Below are 19,214 nucleotides of genomic sequence, written 5' to 3'. Positions count from 1 at the left end.
TTTTTCTCTTCCAATATTTCGTGTGTGCATTTTAGGGTTTGTGCCATTTGGTTTTGCATTGTATCCGTCATTCAGCTTCCAAAAATCAAAGTCAAAAAAAAAAAAAAAAAAAAAAAAAACTTAAGTCATAGAAGAAAAATTGTAAAATTTCCTGTTTTATTTCCTTTTTCATAAAGTTAAAGTCCCATAATACCCTTTTTTTTTTTTTACCGACACATTATCTCTTTAAGTCACTTCTCAATGATGCCTGTACTGTAGGACGGAATTTTACATTGCTTTAGAAAGCCTCCAAACAAGAACCGAACGGAAAAGCAACCCACAATATCACCAAATAACAATGTCCAACGGCCTGATAGTTTCATCGTCTCCGGCAGCGCTGAGGCTCCATTGGGATGTGTTCTTAAGTTTTCGCGGCGAAGACACGCGGCGCAGCTTCACCAAACATCTCTACGATTCTTTAAATAAGGAAGGCATCAGGGTCTTCTTAGATGACACTGGAATGACTCAGGGAGATGAGATTGCTCCAACTTTAATGGAGGCAATTCAAGATTCAGCCTCATCGATCATTATTCTTTCGCCAAGGTATGCCAATTCTCATTGGTGTCTCGAGGAGCTGGCAAGAATATGCGAGCTGAGGAGGCTGATCCTGCCTGTTTTCTATCAAGTTGACCCATCTAATGTCAGAAGACAGAAGGGTCCTTTCGAGCAAGATTTTGAGAGTCATTCCAAGAGGTTTGGAGATGATCGGGTGGTGAAGTGGAGAGCAGCCATGAATAAAGTTGGTGGCATTTCTGGTTTCGTTTTTGACACCAGGTGATGTTAATTGAATCTTTAATTATTTATAAGTACAATTAAAACTAAGTCTTTCCCTTGGGATATTGAATTTTTTAAATGTAATTGAACTTTAAAAAATGTTAGGATATATTTCATGGAGGTGAACATTTAACCCAAAAACTAGGTTTAAATGTTAGTCTTGTGAGGGGGAGGGGTAAAGAAATCTCGAGAGGATAAATGCTTGGGGTTTTATGTCCTTCCGAGGATTTTTTTTTTTTTTGTTCATCCACTTATATTGTAGACCATAAATTTATATTTTATTACATTTTCACAAAAATAACATTTATGGGTCTTTATATTATTATCCATGACAACCATAAAATATTCCATGAAAATACTTGAATGCTAGAACACTAGTTGTCTACTTCGTAATTTAATATAGTTTTTAATAAATTGCCTACTCCATATAAGATTTCAGTTTGATCCAATTGTCAGATTAAGAAATATGATTGATACTGTAAAACTAGAAAATATTTTTTAAAATAAAACAAAAAAATAAAATAAAATTATTTGACCGTAATGGAATGGCCAAAATAAAACCGGAACGTTTTAGTTAGAATTTAGACGGAATTTACAGAATGAGCTGAAATTCTAAGCGAGATAAAATGTATTTTAATTTGTTTTATTTTTAAAATTATAATTAAATAAACCGACGAAACATAATTAACAACTTTGCTTTAATGTGCTCAAACTTGACTTATCATGACAAGCTAAAATATTAAGTCTCAAAGTCACGCATTCAAACTTTTTTTCTTTGATTAGGCACGTTTAATTTGTTTATATTATACAATAATCATTGAAATTTAAAATAGAATATAATGCCAGACAAATATGAAACTTGTTTCTTATCCAGCATTTTAGTCTTTAAATAAAAAACTTGTAACAATATATCAAAATCAAAATACAAAAAATAAAAAAAATAAAAAAATGATGTATCACTTCTATTTTTGTACAAAATATAACTTCATTTTTTAGTTGTTCATATTACATACACTTAGGTTATTGCTAAATGATTATTGAATTTTATTTAGTAAAGATAAAGTTAATAACCATTTATGAAATTATTTTATTTCATGAAATTTTATACAAATTCTTTCTCTCTTTATAACTCTAGCTAACAAACTTAGTTAAATTGACTTGCATATAAAGCAAGCTTTGAAGTTAAGCTACTATCATCTCAGAAATTCTGAAATTTGCAAATTAGCCAGCTATGTATTATTTTTTTATTTTTTTTTGGAATCAAGTCATTTCATTATCAAAAGAAAATAAAATGGCAAAGCCTATAGGAAGAAGTGCCAAGTAGCCTGAAGTCTGTTACAGCTTTAGGTGCTCATTACACGCTAAAAGAAGCCTTCAGACATGCAGTTTTCAAAAGCCTATATGGCAACTCATTGGAATTACTATCATTGAAATTATGTAAAGTTCTCACCTCATTTTTATAGAAAAAACATAGCTAACCTTACTAATGTTTTATCATTGTGTTTGCTTATTACAGCGGAGAAGATCATTTGATTCAGCGATTGGTCAAAAGGGTTTTGCAGGAATTGAGAAAAACCCCGGTAGGAATAGCTACTTATACGGTTGGACTGGATTCCCGCTTAGAAAAGTTGAAGATGAGGTTCACAGATGATAAATCAAATCGCGTACAAGTTCTTGGACTTTATGGAATGGGTGGGATTGGTAAAACAACTCTTGCCGCAGCTCTCTTCAATAAACTTGTTGGTCATTTTGAAAGTCGCAGTTTCATCTCAAACATTAAAGATATTTCTCAAGGAGAAGGTGGTTTAGTAACGCTGCAGAACAAGCTTCTTGGTGATCTTTTCCCAGACAGGCCTCCTGTAAATGATATTAATGATGGTATTGCTGTAATCAAGGAGCTGTGTCATGAGAAGCGGGTGCTGGTTGTTTTAGATGATGTGGTTGATGTAAACCAGCTGACTGTATTAGCAGGAAAGAGGGATTGGTTTGGTGAAGGAAGTAGAGTTATTGTTACAACAAGAAACAGAGATGTTCTTGTTGAACATCTTGTGAACGTGTTTTACGAGGTTAGAGAGTTAGGTTCCTCGGAAGCCTTACAACTTTTTAGTTATCACGCACTAAGAAGAGATAACCCCACAGAAGAATATCTGAATATATCCAAGGAGATTGTATCTCTCACAGGAGGACTTCCTCTGGCATTGGAAGTGTTTGGTTCTACTTTGTTTAATGAGAGAGGGATAGATAAATGGGAAGATGTCCTGAAAAAATTGCGACAAATTCGACCTGGTAATCTTCAGGATGTCTTACGAATAAGTTTTGATGGATTGGATGATGAAGAAAAGTGTGTATTCCTTGACATTGCTTGCTTGTTTATTAAAATGAGGATGAAGAGAGCGGAGGCTATTGATATTTTGAATGGTTGTGGCTTTAGGGCTGAGACAGCAATCACAGTTCTGACAGTAAAATGTCTCATTAAAATTGGTGGAGATTATGAATTATGGATGCATGATCAGCTTAGAGACATGGGAAGACAAATTGTTCGAAATGAAAACCTTTTAGATCCTGGTATGCGTAGTAGGCTATGGGATCGCGGCGATATCATGACAATGCTGAAGCACAAGAAGGTGAAAATCATAACTTCTTCAAAATTTACTGCTATACTGTGTTTTTGTAGTTCTATACTGTGTTTTTGTAGTAGCGACGCATGTTGTTCTATATCAGTCAGTGCTTATATTAGTCAGTCAGTGTCTATATATATATATATTGCTATGCCCATGAATCACATAGCTAGTGTGATTCATGGGCATGCCTGAAGAATCTTATGAAAGATGAGTATGCATCTGTGTTTCTACCTATAAAACGTGAGGTGGAAACTAAATTTAATAGAATTGAAGCTGCCCTTGATGCTGAATACAACCCTCTATGTGATTTCTTCACAAATTTTATTCTCAGTGAGGGAGGTAAGGAAGGTGTTTTTTTATTGTCCACGGTCATATGTTATCAACCTTAATGGTTTGCTAGATTGCTTCTACTTTTTCGTTACATTACAACATGATTTCCACTTTCATAATTGTGGTACTGTAAACAGGGAACAAGACATGTACAAGGTTTAATCCTTGACTTTGAAAAGAAGAATTATGTCAGAACTCAAAAAATTTCTTGGGTTAAAGCACTTAATCCAAGTTCTTCACTGGACTACTTGATTGAAAAACGTAAGCTGTTTCTTCAACAAAGAGCAGAGGAAGGAGAGCTGATACTTGACACTAAAGCCTTGAAATCATTGGTTAATTTGAGACTCCTACAAATCAATCATGCAAAAGTGAAAGGGCAGTTCAAAAGTTTTCCTGCTAGCCTGAAGTGGTTACAATGGAAAAATTGTCCTTTGAAAAAACTTCCTTCTGATTATGCTCCTCATGAACTAGCAGTGCTAGATCTATCAGAGAGTGGAATTCAACGAGTTTGGGGTTGGACTAGGAACAAGGTATGCTTTGCTTATCTAGCTCGTAAAATAGCTTAAACGAAAATTTTTAATTAATAACTACCCAGGATGATCCTGTTTCAGTGTTGCCCAAGTGAGATTTTATTGGAATATCATTCATATTCTCAATTCTACTATTATTACAAGTCAATGAAGTTCTTTGGATCTGCTGTTATAGGAAATGTTTTTGTTTTTCTTTCTTAACCCATTTTTGCGATTGAAATATTCTTGTTTTTAGGTGGCTGAGAACTTGATGGTTATGAATCTTCGACGTTGCTATAATCTCGAGGCCAGTCCTGATTTATCTGGATGTAAAAAGTTGGAAAAGCTTGATTTTAAAGGCTGCATACAACTGACCAAGATTCATGAATCACTGGGGAATGTAAGGACCTTACTTCAATTGAACTTGGATGAATGCATAAACCTTGTTGAATTACCACGTGATGTCTCTGGGCTCAGACTTCTTCAGAATCTCATTCTCTCCGACTGCTTAAAATTAGAAGAATTGCCACAGGACATAGGCAGCATGAATTCCTTGAAAGAACTTGTTGTTGATAAAACTGCTATATCTATGCTTCCCCAATCTCTTTACCGCCTTACAAAACTTGAGAAGCTTAGTTTGAATGGTTGCAAATTCATAAAAAGGCTGCCAGAACGCTTGGGAAACCTGATTGCTCTGAAGGAACTCTCTCTCAATCATTCTGCAGTTCAAGAACTGCCAGATTCTATCGGATCTTTGTCAAACCTTGAGAAACTAAGCTTAATGCGGTGCCAGTCACTCACTGCGATTCCTGAATCCATTAGAAATCTCCAGTCATTGATGGAAGTTTCAATTAATAGCAGTGCAATCAAGGAATTACCTGCTGCGATAGGTTCATTACCTTATTTAAAGACATTTTTCGCTGGAGGGTGTCATTTCCTGAGCAAATTGCCTGATTCAATTGGAGGACTTGCTTCTATTAGCGAACTTGAGCTAGATGGGACATCAATATCAGAACTTCCAGAGCAAATTAGTGGTTTGAAAATGATTGAGAAGCTTTACTTGAGGAAGTGCACATCTCTTAGAGCATTGCCTGAAGCAATTGGGAACATACTGAATCTTACTACTATATACTTGTCTGGTTGTAATATTACTGAGTTGCCTGAATCCTTTGGGAGGCTGGAAAACCTTGTGATGTTGACATTGGATGAGTGTAAAAAGCTCCACAAGCTTCCAGTTTCGATAGGAAATTTGAAGTCTTTATGCCACTTGCTAATGGAGAAGACTGCTGTTACAGTATTACCTGAAAATTTTGGAAATCTCTCTAGCTTAATGATATTGAAAATGAAAAAAGATCCGCTTGAATATCTCAGAACACAAGACCAGTTGGTTGTCTTTCCACATTCTTTCTCAAAACTCTCCTTGCTAGAAGAACTAAATGCTCGTGCTTGGAGAATATCTGGAAAAATTCCTGATGATTTTGAGAAACTGTCATCGTTAGAGATCTTGGATCTGGGCCACAACAATTTCAGCAGCCTTCCATCCAGTTTATGTGGCCTTTCTCTTCTACGGAAGCTTCTCATGGCTCATTGTGAAGAGCTGAAGTCTCTCCCTCCGCTTCCCCCAAGTTTAGAGGAATTGGATGTTTCCAACTGCTTTGGATTGGAAATAATATCAGATGTTTCAGGCTTGGAAAGGCTAACGTTGCTGAACATCACAAATTGCGAGAAAGTGGTGGACATTCCTGGCATCGAATGCTTGAAATTCCTAAAACGGTTATACATGAGCAGTTGCAAGGCATGCTCCTTGACAGTGAAGAGAAGACTATCCAAGGTTCTCTATCTTGTACCTATACCGCTATCCGTGCATGTTTTAGAGTGATTGACAAGTTTTGCCTCTTCTTTTTTTTAATTGCAGGTTTGCTTGAGGAATATTCGCAACTTAAGTATGCCTGGGAGTAAATTCCCAGATTGGTTTTCTCAAGAAAATGTAGTTCACTTTTCCGAGCAAAATAATCGTGCAATCAAAGCTGTGATTGTAAGTGTTGTCGTCTCTCTGGACCGCGAGATACCAGAGGACTTGAGATATTCCCCACTTATACCAGACATTCAGGCCATTGTACTTGATCAGAATATACCAATCCACAGCACCACATTATACTTACGGGGAGTACCAAAGATTAATGAGGATCAAATTCACATATGTCGATATTCAAATATCCAACCTTTGGTTTCAATGTTGAAAGATGGCTGTAAGATACAGGTAAGAAAGCGAAATCCACCGGTGATTGAAGGGATTCAGCTGAAGAAGAGTGGAATTCTCCTGGTTTTTGAGGACGACGATGATTATGGTGGAAATGAAGAATCGTTGGATGAAAGTCAACAATCTGTATCACAAAAGCTGGCCAATTTTTTCAATTCATATGAAGAAGATAACCAAGTTTGTTGAAGTTGAAAGCCAAAGTGCACGATATTGAAGGGAATGAATGATCAAAAAGTTCAGCAAACATGCAATGCAATGTAAGTTATGTTGGAATTAATTTTGAAGTTTTTATTGAAAGTATATTTTTATCTATGTATGTAATTATTGAAGATATATTTATCTTTTAAGTCTCTTGAATTATCTAAACTAGTATAAATGAGTGTTGTAAGTTAAAGTCTATAAAGACTTCTTATCATTTGATAAGTCTCTTGAATTATCTAGACTAATATAAATATATGTGTTTAGAGTATTGTAAGCTTAAATCCCAAGTCCACAGGGACTTCTTCTCATTTAAGATTAAAATCTAGTAGGGTATTTTGAGGAAGTTTGAGAAATTAAAGCATGTTTATAAGAAAAGGAGAAATCCCAAGAGAGAGTGGATGAACAAATAACATCCAAGGAAGAAAAATTAGTTGCAGGAGATTTTATTGAGACCTTGCATCAAGAGAGAGAAGAAACTTAAGAGAGAGGCTTAGTGTAAGCTACAACTTCTTGCACAAGAGATACCACACATGAAAAGAGAAGAGATAACTCTTAATAGAAGAGATGAAAAATAGCTAAGGAGCCATGATAAGAAGAAGAAACATGATGAATAGTGAACCAAAATAAAATAACTACTTGAGGAGCCAAATCTTCAAATCTTAAAAGAGATATTTTGATTAAAAATATATGACAACAATCATAATAGAAGAAAAATGGAGAAAAATAGCTACGAGTAACCATAATCAAACAAAAACAATCCTTAAAAAAAGGAAGATTGAAGAGATGGCAATGAGATGCCGTTACCAACTCATGACGAGATGATTGTACAACAAATTTCAAATTTTATTTTTAGACTTTTAAAATTAAAAGGGTACTGGAATTAATTTTAAAGTATTCATTTAAAATGTCTTCTAAAAATATACACATAACTATTAAAGATGTATATATTTCAAGTTGGATTAAAACGCGAAACTCATGATCTAGTATATAAGATTATGATAATCCTATAGAATGATGAAATTAAAAAAAATAAATTATATAAAAAGACCTAAAAAAAGACCTAAGCTAACCTGAGTTAATCTTTCAAGCTTGTGACCTTGGGTCTTGATGTTCTAATCATCCTATAGAATGAAAAACTGAAACAATCATGAAATCAATTTCTTGATTAACAAAATTCTGATTAATAATATGTCGAGGTATGGAATTGGAAAAGAAAGTTCCAATAAAAAAATAATAATAAATAGCAAATAAAAGAATAAAGATAAAATCTAACATGAAATAAAAGATTGAGTGATGCAATCAAAAAATAATTCAATCAATAAATGATTAAAAATAAAAATAAATCATAATCAAAAGAATGAAGACCAAATCTGCATGTAAAAAAAATCAAATAAGGATCATATTAAAAGAAAAATTCAATTCCATGAATTATTAAAAAAAAAAAGGAATATAAAGAATAGGGGCCAAGTTTAAAAGAAAAAAAAGAAATGGCTACTTTGAAAATATATAGGGGTAGCGCTGAAATCGATGAGGGGAGAGGAAAGAAAAAAAGAAAGAAAAAAGATAGCTAGTGCAAAAGCCGAGCTCTTTTGGTTGTAAGGATTAGTCGTAAGGATGGCCTAAGAATGGATGAGCCATCATGAAGATCAAAACACCAATGTGGATGTTGGGTTTTGCCCACTATACAACACAATATGCGTTGTTGGAATAGTGCAGGCGAACCCACACATGTCTACGTGACATACACGAGCAACTCCCCTTTTAATGTAAAATAATATTTTATATATGTTAAAATATTAAATTGTCTTTGATCAAACTCGATAATTAAAAAAATAACATAAGGAAAAGAACAAAAAAACCCTTGAACCAACTTAAAAACAATTTAAATTCAAGGCCAATGTAGTCATTTATTTTATTGTGCTTTAAAAATGAAAAGGTTGAAAAGTCCTTTACCCTTTAAGTTCATTAATTTTTGTCTCAAATGATATATTAGTTAGTTCACTATCCAAAAAACAAGAAAAACACCACAATATCCCTATTGCCAAGGCTAATTGTTTTCTTTGACAAAGGGAAAATAGTAATTTTCCTATATCCAATTCACAGTGCTAATAAATAAAGATGTTAAAAAAAACCGATCAACTGAGAAAGCAAAAAAAAATCAAAGAAAAATTAACCAAAAAAAATAAAACTGAGATGAAAAACCGGTTCTGTTTCGGTTTTAAAATCATAAATTCTAATAGGTTCGGTTCTGTTTCGGTTTTAAAACGGAAACCAATAAACCAAACCAGACCAACTAAAAGCTAAAAGCTATAAAAATCAAGAAGGGTATAAATAGTTAAATATTAAAGTTAACCTAACCTTAACATAACTCCCATGTCATCACAAAAAATGGCCACCTAGATAATATTTTTCTCAATCTTACTTTCCCTTGCATCTGCTCTATGTCTGTCTCTATCTCAAAACTCAAAAGCCAAGCCACCCACAAGTCCTATATTATCTAGATTCTAGTCGAACACAAACTCACCTCTTATCTCCCTAATTACCACAAGGAAGCTTGCTTGAAAGGAAGTGTATTTATACCTATGACCAAACATCTATATAGATAAAATCAGAAAATGAGCAAATTCTGCATATATGTTGCAAAGAAAAATAGACAGGTCATTATTCCCCTCATTAGCATATCTTCCAGAATCATCTTCCAAGGAACATATAGCATTACCAACAATAACACGAAGTATGCCACCAGCTTGAGTATGTATCTCAAAATCCAATAGCCCAAAATAATCTCTTGCTTTATTGATCAACTAAAAATGCACAAAAATCCATTTCACCGAACGATTTAGGTTTCCCGGTTTTATGACAAAAAAAACCGAATTTCACTTAACCAAACTGGTTCGGTTTGAACTAGATTTTGGTCCGGTCTGGTTTATATTTTCCAAAACTAATGTAACTTGGTTCGGTTTGATTTTTTAGTCCGAACTGAACCGTGAACAACTCTACTAATAAAGTTATAGCTACAATAAAACCACCACCCTTTTCGGGATTTTTTTTTTCATTAGAAAATATTTAAACAAGTTAGATAATTGTGGAGATGTTCTAGCTGCTATTGTTAGAAATGATGTGGGTAATTTGGTTGTAGTGGTGTAGAAGAATTGACCTTTTTTAATGTCCTTTCATTTGACTGTCTCTTATAGAGTGCAGTTTTAAACAAATCAAATAGCTCCATTATTTATTCGTTAAAAATTCTCGACTTCTTTGGCAATATTCTTTTCTAATTAATCCCTTTCCTCATTTTCTATTATTTATTCCTTAAAATCTCCACCCTTTATGTTATGGATCTTCTGTAGAAGCTGAGTTTCAATTATGTGACCGCTACGTCTACATATACCATCAAGTCAATAGCTAGGTTGCTAGTTAATGAGATTAAAGTGTGAGATTGTTCAAACTAATGCTCTTCTTGTATAATGACAAGTTGATGGCATATATTAAGGCACCTATGAAAATACATGGGCATAAAAAAGTAAGATTAATTCATTATAAATTCCTAACAAGGAGTAAGGTATAATTAAATTATATAAGAACTAGTACGATAACTAAGTCTCACCTTACCTGCAATAAACTATAAAGGATATTAAATATTATTTTGGTGCATTTTCAAATAAAAAATACTTTGAAAATCAACTATAACTATACTTGCAAACACCCCTTAAAGCTCAAGCATAAAGATGATAAATGTACAATCTTGAAGAGATGGCTTGTTGAAAAGTAAATTGGTCAATCCTTAAAAGTGAAACCCCAACATTGGTCATAGGTGGTTATTGATTATAGGGTTGCTTACACAACTAGGAAAGACCTACAATCACCTTAGTTTGGCCTAGGTTAGCTCTTATTTCAAAACTAGATTTGCAAAACTAAAAAATTAGTGACAATTACATAAAAAAAAATTGAACAAAATAAAAAATTAATAGTAAATTAGAGTAAATATAAACATGAAAAAACCATCTCAATGGAAAAAACATTGATCTCATATCCTAAATCTAGACCGACTAAGATTATCATAGGATCAAATAAATATATTAAGTTACAAATAATAGGCAAATTCATTGATAGAACGTGTCTTGATAGTGTTAAGTTCGGAAACAATTAAAAAAATTTATTTTGGAGTCTCTAGGTTCTTATTAGACAGATTTAGAGTTGTTTAGGGATTTATTACCAGATGATGATCTTCTTCGACTTTGAATAATTATTTAAAGCTAGGTTTTTGCAAATAACAAGTTATTCAATTATTCGACTTCCAATGGTAAACCACACTAACTACTAGTAAGAAATCTCTTAAATTTCTATTTAAAAGAAAGTGATTGTTATGCTTAGAGTGCTAGCTCTCTATTATGTGACTTGCGTAATTTTTATGTCTAATAGACAACTATATCTAAATAAGAGGCATAGTTTACTATTTATAGAAAAATTTAAAAAACCCTATAAATTGATAAAATATCAATTTGCCTCATGAATAATATTCATATATTAATTTAGGATAATTTTAGAAATTAACTTAATCAAGTCCTTACTTGACTTTCCTAGGTCTAGAAATATAATCTTTGTATTAATTATATTCTAGTCTTTAATTTCTAAAATATATTTTAATCAAGTCATACTTAATTAAATCATCTCGGTTTAATTTCTGACTAATAATTTTTAATGTGTGTGACTCATTAGTTTCTAAAATGTTGGCTCAAATATAAATTATAATTCTAATTAAATAGAGTTATATAAATTAAATAATTTAATTTAGTATCAATTCAATAATTGATTAATTGATATTTGAAGATCAATAGATCATCTAGCAACATGTCATGATCATCAAAATATTAGAAAAGTCACTAGTGTTTTGACTTAACCGTTTAGTGACCATTTTCTCATTGTAATTAATATCCTTTCATCAATAATGTTCCGATTGAACATTAAAGTGTGAAGTATGTTTGTCATGTTAAATCATATTTGTTCTTTACATAACAGTCATTGATTGTTTGAATAAGATTTGAAATCCTTTTCAAATCTCATTTTTCAAATCTCATTCCACCTTGGTCAAGAATTTCTTAGTCAATTCTATTTGAGAACTTATAGAACATTTTTCCTAATTCATCTAGAGTGATGAATCCTCTCTTGATCACTCAGGTACCTTCATATAGTTCATGTTACACCTAATATTTGCCATTTTGTTGCCTAGATTAAGATAACATGTAATTAGATTAAAACATAACATTCTCTATATAAGATAATTTAGTAATCTTAAGTTTAAGGATCACTTACACAATCGTCATGTGAGCCTTTTCATAGACATAGGTGATCTCTCCTTATAGAATTCTTATGCGGGTCAGTTCAGTATACATATCTTATGATAAGCACTTACATATTAGTTTTAGGTATCTCTTATATCTCAACTTATGAGAACAATTGTTTTCTTTTTTATAAAAAAAAGAATATAACAAGTATCAGTCTCTACGACTCTAATAAATATTTAATATTTAAAAGAGCATCGAATAAGAACATTTTAGAAACAATACTTTGATGCAATAAGAATCCCATAAGTATAACAACTTTATAATTTCTCTTGCAAAGCATTTTTGTCTCATGAAATTTATCTTTACTTTAGATTCATAAATTAAATATTAGATTTATTAATAATATCACATATAACCAATCGATTGGCTACATGCCATATTAAACTAACTAACAGATATAGTATTAGCTATATGGCCATTGTTTCACCTAGTTTAAAGGAAATTCAATGAGCCAAATTTCTTGTTATTGTTATTGTTTTTTTCCAACATTATTTGGGTTTCTTCTACAAGTGAAGGAGTCTTATCCATGCATGTCTCTCAATTTCTCAACTTGTTATTCTTATTAATGGATCTCCTAATCAAGAGTTTAGTGTGTCCAAAGAGGGTTGAGGCAGCGAGATCCTTTTTCTCCTTTTCTTTTTGATATCAACATAAAAGGATTGTCAGTTATGTTCCAATAAGCTTTAGACATTGGATTCTTCAAAGGCATTGATAGTGGTAAATGTGATTTTATTAGCCATTTACAGTATGCTGATGATACTTTGGTTTTTATATCAAATTATTGCAGCCAACTTCTTCATATGAAGAGGATTTTCAGATGGTTCAAACTCACTTTAGGCCTTCGAGTCAATTTTAAAAAAAGCTTCGTGATAGGTATCAACCTTGATGCTCATTTTACTGCTAGTATGGAAAATTTTATTTGGTTGCAAAAGTGACACTCCCTACCAGTTACTTAGGACTTCCTTTATAAGCTAATCCAAGAAGGATTTTTACATGGAAACCACTTATAGCTTGAATATGTGCCAGACTGGTGATAAGGGAATTTTTAGCATATATATTTTTCGTTATTCATGCTTGATTTTTAAATATTTTGGATATGTTGAACAAGAAAATTAGAATTTTGAATCTCTTTTTGAACTATTGACCTCGTGGGAAATTAATGTGTTTTCAGATCTTAGGTTACTAAACAGGCAGAGCCGGGCAGTGAAACTGAACAGTGATTCATTATGTGCTGCAAAGAAGCTATACAATTTAGTTCCGGATGTTCGTAACCATTTTCAAATAGCTGAGATGAAGGTCTACAAAACATATGAAGGGCATATAACTCAGTTTTGTTTTTTCGAAGCCCAAAAAGCGAGTTGAAAAACAAGGATTGAACCAGCCCGAAACTCCTGCACTGCAAAGACTGCTTCGGTTTATGGCCCTTATCTCAGCACTCAGACGTCCAAAAATTGCAAGATCAGTTTTGTTGGAAATAAAATTTGATTCTCTACAATTTCACCAGAAATAGAGATCTTCTAATTCGCACGTTTTCTACCTCAAATCGGGCCCGCAATGTCTGAGTAGGAAGGAATTTAATGCAGAATAGGAAATTTTCCTCATTACTGCAGGGGTAGAAAAGCCACAATATAAAAGAAGAGAAAAAGTGGGGGATAGGACAGACAGAAACCCTACAACATAGAAAATAGAAAGAGAGGAGGCGGCACCAAAGGAACAAAAGAGGGGCAGTGGCAAAACTATTGAAAACCGGGAGGACACCTATCTTTTCGACGGAAATTCTCTGCTCTTGAGTGATGTTCATCGTATCAAGTTTGTTTCTCTTTAATTTAACTATGGAGTAGACTTTTATTCTGGGATTTTTGATGTAACCTTACTATGATTATGTGAACAATTTCTTCGATTGAATTATTACATTAAGATGTTGAGTATTTCATTCTATGTGTAATGCTTGCGTGTGTTTGGCCAACATCTGCATGATTTAGATTTCAATTTGAAACTGAGAAGTGATAATTGTTTTAGCTATTGTTTGAAATACCGTAAGAAATCTATAGGATAGAGATATCCTAAGAACTTTTGTAATCGTTACAGGTTTTACAGTACTTAATAAATTTCGACAAGTTCAGAACTTTTGTAGAGTATATGAAATTTGTTTGTCGAAATAATTTATTGATGCTCGAGAGAGATTAATATTTACATAAGGAAAACCTGATTATCAACATTAGGAGTAATTAATTTAATCGAGAAAGTTCATGTAAACATAGTTACGGTAAGTCAGAAATCCTAGAACCAGTACAATTGAATTCATTAATATTTAATCCATTGGTTGTTTGTTTTTAATCATTAATTTTTGTTTCATAAACTATCTTATTCGATTCCTCAAATAGATCATAATTTAAAAGACTTTGGTAATTAGTAGTAATTTTTACAAATCCTCGTGGGACGATACTCTACTCATCACTTTATTACTTGTTACGATTTGTGCACTTGCAAATTTAACCAACAAGTTTTTGGCGCCGCTGCCGGGGATTTTAGATAAAATTACTAATAATATCAATATAAATTAAATTTGATCTAATTTGATTGCCTTTTGTCTTCAGCTCTTTAGGTGTGTGTCTTGTGCATGAGAAGCAACAAAAATCAGCCGTTGCTACCTTATAATCCTGAGATTGAGAGAACTGCAAGGGGATTAAGAAAGAAAACGCGAGAGACTCAAAACAGTTCAAGCATCATGGCAGACAATGAAAATCCTGAGCAAGATACACGGGCATTGAGAGATTTTGCTCTCCCACAGGTGACAGGAATCCGTTCTGTTATCAGGAAACCAAGGATTGAGGCCAATAATTTTGAGATCAAACCAGCAATACTGCAGATGATTCAGACCTCAGTTCAGTTTTATGGGTTGCCAAGTGATGATCCTAACGCCCATATTGCAAGTTTCTTGGAAATTTGTGACACATTTAAGCATAATGGCGTTACTGATGATGCCATTCGCCTCAGATTGTTTCCATTTTCTTTGCGAGATAGAGCGAAGAACTGGTTAAACTCCATGCCTGCAGATTCAGTTATCAGCTGGGAAGATTTAGCTCAGAAATTCCTTGCTAAATTTTTTCCACCAGCCAAGACAGCAAAAATGCGTATTGAGATAGCTAACTTCGCCCAACTTGAGAGTGAACCATTGTATGAGGCATGGGAGAGATACAAGGATTTGCTCAGGCGATGCCCCCACCATGGACTACCGAAGTGGATGCAGGTGCAGAATTTTTACAATGGATTGAATGCCTCCACAAGAACACTAATTGATGCAGCTTCAGGAGGAGCTTTTATGAGTAAGTCACAGGATGATGCTTACAACTTATTGGAAGAAATGGCTATGAACAATTACCAATGGCCAAATGAAAGAAGCGTACAGAAGAAGACTGTTGGGGTGCACGAAATTGATGCAATCACGGCATTAACAGCTCAAGTCCATTCACTAACTCAGCAACTGAAAACCACTCAACTGTCAGCAAATGCCATCCATACAACGTGTGATTTTTGTCATGGAAATCACACGAGTGAAGAATGTCAGGTTGGGAACCCATTCTCTCAAGCAGAGCATGCTCATTTTGTGTCAAATTACAGCCGGCAGAACAACCCCTACAGTGCAACATATAATCCCGGTTGGAGAAATCATCCTAATTTCTCATGGAACAATCAAACTGTCATGAAGAATCCAGCCATGCCATCTTCAAGTGAGCACATGAAGGAGAAATCAAAACTTGAAGAAGCTATGGCACAATTAGCAAACAACACCAGCAGATTCATGACTGATACAAATACCAATCTGCAGAACCAAGCAGCTTCAATTTGAAATTTGGAGGTTCAGGTTGGTCAGTTAGCCAGCATGCTCACGGGTAGACAACAAGGAAATCTACCAAGCACAACTGAAATTAATCCTAAGGAGCAATGCAAGGCCATAACTTTAAGAAGTGGAAAAGAAGTGGAGCAGACTGCTGGAAACAAGAGTGCAGGAAGAGAAGAAGAGGAGCAAATGGCCGAACCAATTCAGAATATGAAAAAATCTGATCCTCTGCCAGAACCAATGCAAGAAATAATGCAAAGAATTCCATTTCCACAACGTCTCAAGAAGAATAAACTTGATAAGCAATTTTCTAAATTTCTTGATGTGTTTAAAAAATTGCAGATTAACATTCCTTTTGCAGATGCTCTTGAACAAATGCCAAGCTATGTGAAATTTCTGAAGGACATCCTCTCAAACAAAAGAAAGCTAGAGGAATATGAGACTGTCGCTCTTACTGAGGAATGCAGTGCTATTTTGCAGAAGAAACTGCCTCCTAAACTTAAGGATCCAGGGAGTTTTACTATACCATGTTCCATTGGAAATTCTATATTTGAAAAAGCTTTATGTGATTTAGGTGCAAGTATTAATCTCATGCCTTTATCTATTTTTAAAAAGCTTGGTTTAGGTGAAGCAAGGCCAACCACAGTAACACTACAGCTAGCTGACAGGTCATTGAAGCATCCGAGGGGAATAATTGAAGATGTATTGGTGAAAGTGGGCAAGTTCATCTTTCCAGCAGACTTCATCATACTGGATATGGAGGAGGATAATGAGATTCCTATCTTGCTTGGCCGGCCATTCTTGGCCACTGGAGGTGCATTAATTGATGTGAAAAAAGGGGAGCTGCGGTTAAGGGTGAATGAAGAGGAGGTGATTTTCAATGTGTTCAAAGCCATCAAACAGCCAGATATGGGGGAGAGTTGCTTCAGCATTCAAGTGGTGGACTCCTTAATTAATGAAAAAGTCAAGCTTCCAACTGACCCGTTGGAAGCATGTTTGGTAAATAATGTACTGGAAGAGGATGCTGAAATAGCAGAATATACATGTTGGATGGACTCTTTTGAACCTAACCGCAGAAGATACTTTGAAGATTTGGGACAACCAGCACCAAAGATAAAATCAACCAGTGAACAAGCACCGGTTCTGGAATTGCAACCTCTGCCAGAACACCTTCGGTATGCATATCTTGGAGAAGCTTCCACTTATCCTGTGATAGTCTCTGCAAAGCTGTCCAAAACAGAGGAAGAAAAATTGTTGAGGGTGTTGAGAAAACATAAGGCAGCTCTCGGGTGGGTATTGGCAGATATCAAAGGCATCAGTCCCTCTATTTGCATGCATAAAATTCTATTGGAGGATGAAGTCAAACCAACAGTAGAACATCAGAGAAGGCTTAACCCGACCATGAAAGAGGTAGTCCGAAAAGAAGTTCTGAAATGGTTAGATGCTGGTGTTATTTATCCAATCTCTGATAGCTCATGGGTGAGCCCAGTTCAAGTTGTGCCAAAGAAAGGAGGAATGACAGTGGTAAAGGATGCAAACAACAACTTGATCCCTACTAGACCGGTAACTGGATGGAGGATTTGTATGGATTATCGAAAGCTCAACAAGGCAACTCGCAAAGATCACTTCCCCCTACCATTCATTGATCAGATGCTGGACAGGTTAGCTGGGCATGAATACTACTGTTTCCTAGATGGCTATTCAGGATACAACCAAATAGCCATCGCACCTGAGGACCAGGAGAAGACCACTTTCACCTGCCCTTATGGTACTTTTGCTTTCAGAAGAATGCCTTTTGGGTTGTGTAATGCACCAGCTACCTTTCAAAGGTGCATGATGGCTATTTTTTCAGATATGGTGGAGCAAATCATTGAGATCTTCATGGATGACTTTTCTGTATTTGGAACTTCTTTTGATGACTGCCTTGCAAAGTTGGCGTTGGTTTTGGAGCGTTGTGAAAAGACAAACTTGATATTGAACTGGGAAAAATGTCACTTCATGGTAAAGGAAGGTATAGTGTTGGGGCACCGGATTTCAGAAAAAGGAATAGAGGTAGACAGAGCTAAAATTGAGGCAATAGACAAGCTTCTGCCGCCAACTACAGTAAAAGGGGTTAGGAGTTTCCTTGGTCATGCGGGATTTTATAGGAGGTTCATCAAAGACTTCTCTAAAATATCCAAGCCGCTATGTAGTCTGCTGCTAAAAGACACAAAGTTTCAGTTTGATGAGGAATGCAAGACAGCCTTTATGCTGTTGAAAAAGAAGTTAGTGACAGCTCCTATTGTAATTGCACCGGATTGGGAGAAACCATTTGAGCTCATGTGTGATGCAAGTGATTATGCAGTTGGAGCAGTACTGGGGCAACGGAAAAATAATGTGTTTCACACCATATACTATGCCAGCAGAACACTCAACGATGCCCAGCTCAATTATGCCACAACCGAGAAAGAGTTGCTTGCTGTGGTCTATGCATTTGATAAGTTTCGGCCTTACCTGATGGGAAACAAAGTACTGGTATATACTGATCATGCTGCAATTAGACACCTAGTGTCTAAGAAAGATGCCAAGCCTAGACTCATCCGTTGGATCCTATTACTGCAAGAATTTGATGTAGAAATTAAAGACAAAAAGGGGACTGAGAACGTGGTGGCAGATCATCTTTCAAGGCTGGAATTGACACAGCAGCTGGAACCTAAATTCACGGTTATAAATGAATGTTTTCCTGATGAACGACTCTTAGCAATTTCCACTAACAAATTCTTTCCTTGGTATGCAGATTATGTCAACTTTCTTGCAGGTAAGATCATACCGCCAGATTTTTCTTACCAGCAAAAGAAGAAATTTTTTTCTGAAGTCAAACACTACTTCTGGGAGGAGCCGATACTCTATCGGCATTGTGCAGATCAAGTCATCAGGCGGTGTGTTCCAGAAGAGGAAGTGACAAATATTTTGAAGCACTGCCATACACTTGAATATGGGGGGCACTTTGGAGCACAACGCACTGCAGCCAAAGTTCTGCAGTCAGGTTTTTATTGGCCCACTATGTTTAAAGATGCTCATGCTTTTGTTATTGCTTGTGATAGATGTCAGCATACTGGGAATATATCTCGAAGAAATGAAATGCCACTACAGAATATCCTAGAAGTTGAATTATTTGATGTTTGGGGCATCGATTTCATGGGACCTTTTCCTTCATCCTATAACAACAAATACATTCTCTTAGCAGTGGATTATGTATCAAAGTGGATTGAGGCAATTGCAACGCCTACAAATGATGGCAAGGTGGTACTTAATTTC

At 34.8% G+C, this 19,214-nt stretch overlaps 1 protein-coding gene and 1 non-coding gene across 2 annotated transcripts; one reads left to right on the top strand and one right to left on the bottom strand.

Moving 5' to 3' along the window:
* Window positions 1-219: 219 nt before the first annotated feature.
* LOC118036344 (uncharacterized) lies at window positions 220-6,885 on the top strand. Its single transcript, XM_035042018.2, has 5 exons — window positions 220-813; window positions 2,330-3,437; window positions 3,902-4,294; window positions 4,530-6,104; window positions 6,189-6,885. Exons 1-5 carry the CDS (start codon window positions 338-340, stop codon window positions 6,717-6,719), a joined length of 4,083 nt encoding a protein of 1,360 aa, XP_034897909.1. The 5' UTR covers window positions 220-337; the 3' UTR covers window positions 6,720-6,885.
* An 8,318-nt stretch (window positions 6,886-15,203) lies between these two features.
* Window positions 15,204-15,310, bottom strand: LOC118036350 (small nucleolar RNA R71). The gene has a single exon (XR_004685364.1). It is a non-coding gene; the product is annotated as a small nucleolar RNA R71 (small nucleolar RNA).
* Between the last annotated feature and the right edge of the window lie 3,904 nt (window positions 15,311-19,214).

Source organism: Populus alba, chromosome 12, assembly GCF_005239225.2.
Source record: "Populus alba chromosome 12, ASM523922v2, whole genome shotgun sequence".
NCBI classification, from domain to species: Eukaryota; Viridiplantae; Streptophyta; class Magnoliopsida; order Malpighiales; family Salicaceae; genus Populus; species Populus alba.
The sequence above is the reverse complement of the archived record's forward strand: the minus strand, read 5'-3'. Positions and strand labels throughout refer to the sequence as shown.

What these genes read in the sequence shown, in the direction of transcription:
- LOC118036344 (XM_035042018.2), top strand. Translation starts at nt 338, where the DNA reads ATGTCCAACGGCCTGATAGTTTCATCGTCTCCGGCAGCGCTGAGGCTC. An exon ending in GGTTTCGTTTTTGACACCAG is followed by an intron (nt 814 to 2,329) that starts GTGATGTTAATT and finishes TGCTTATTACAG; the next exon opens with CGGAGAAGATCATTTGATTC. An exon ending in TGAAGAGAAGACTATCCAAG is followed by an intron (nt 6,105 to 6,188) that starts GTTCTCTATCTT and finishes TTTTAATTGCAG; the next exon opens with GTTTGCTTGAGGAATATTCG.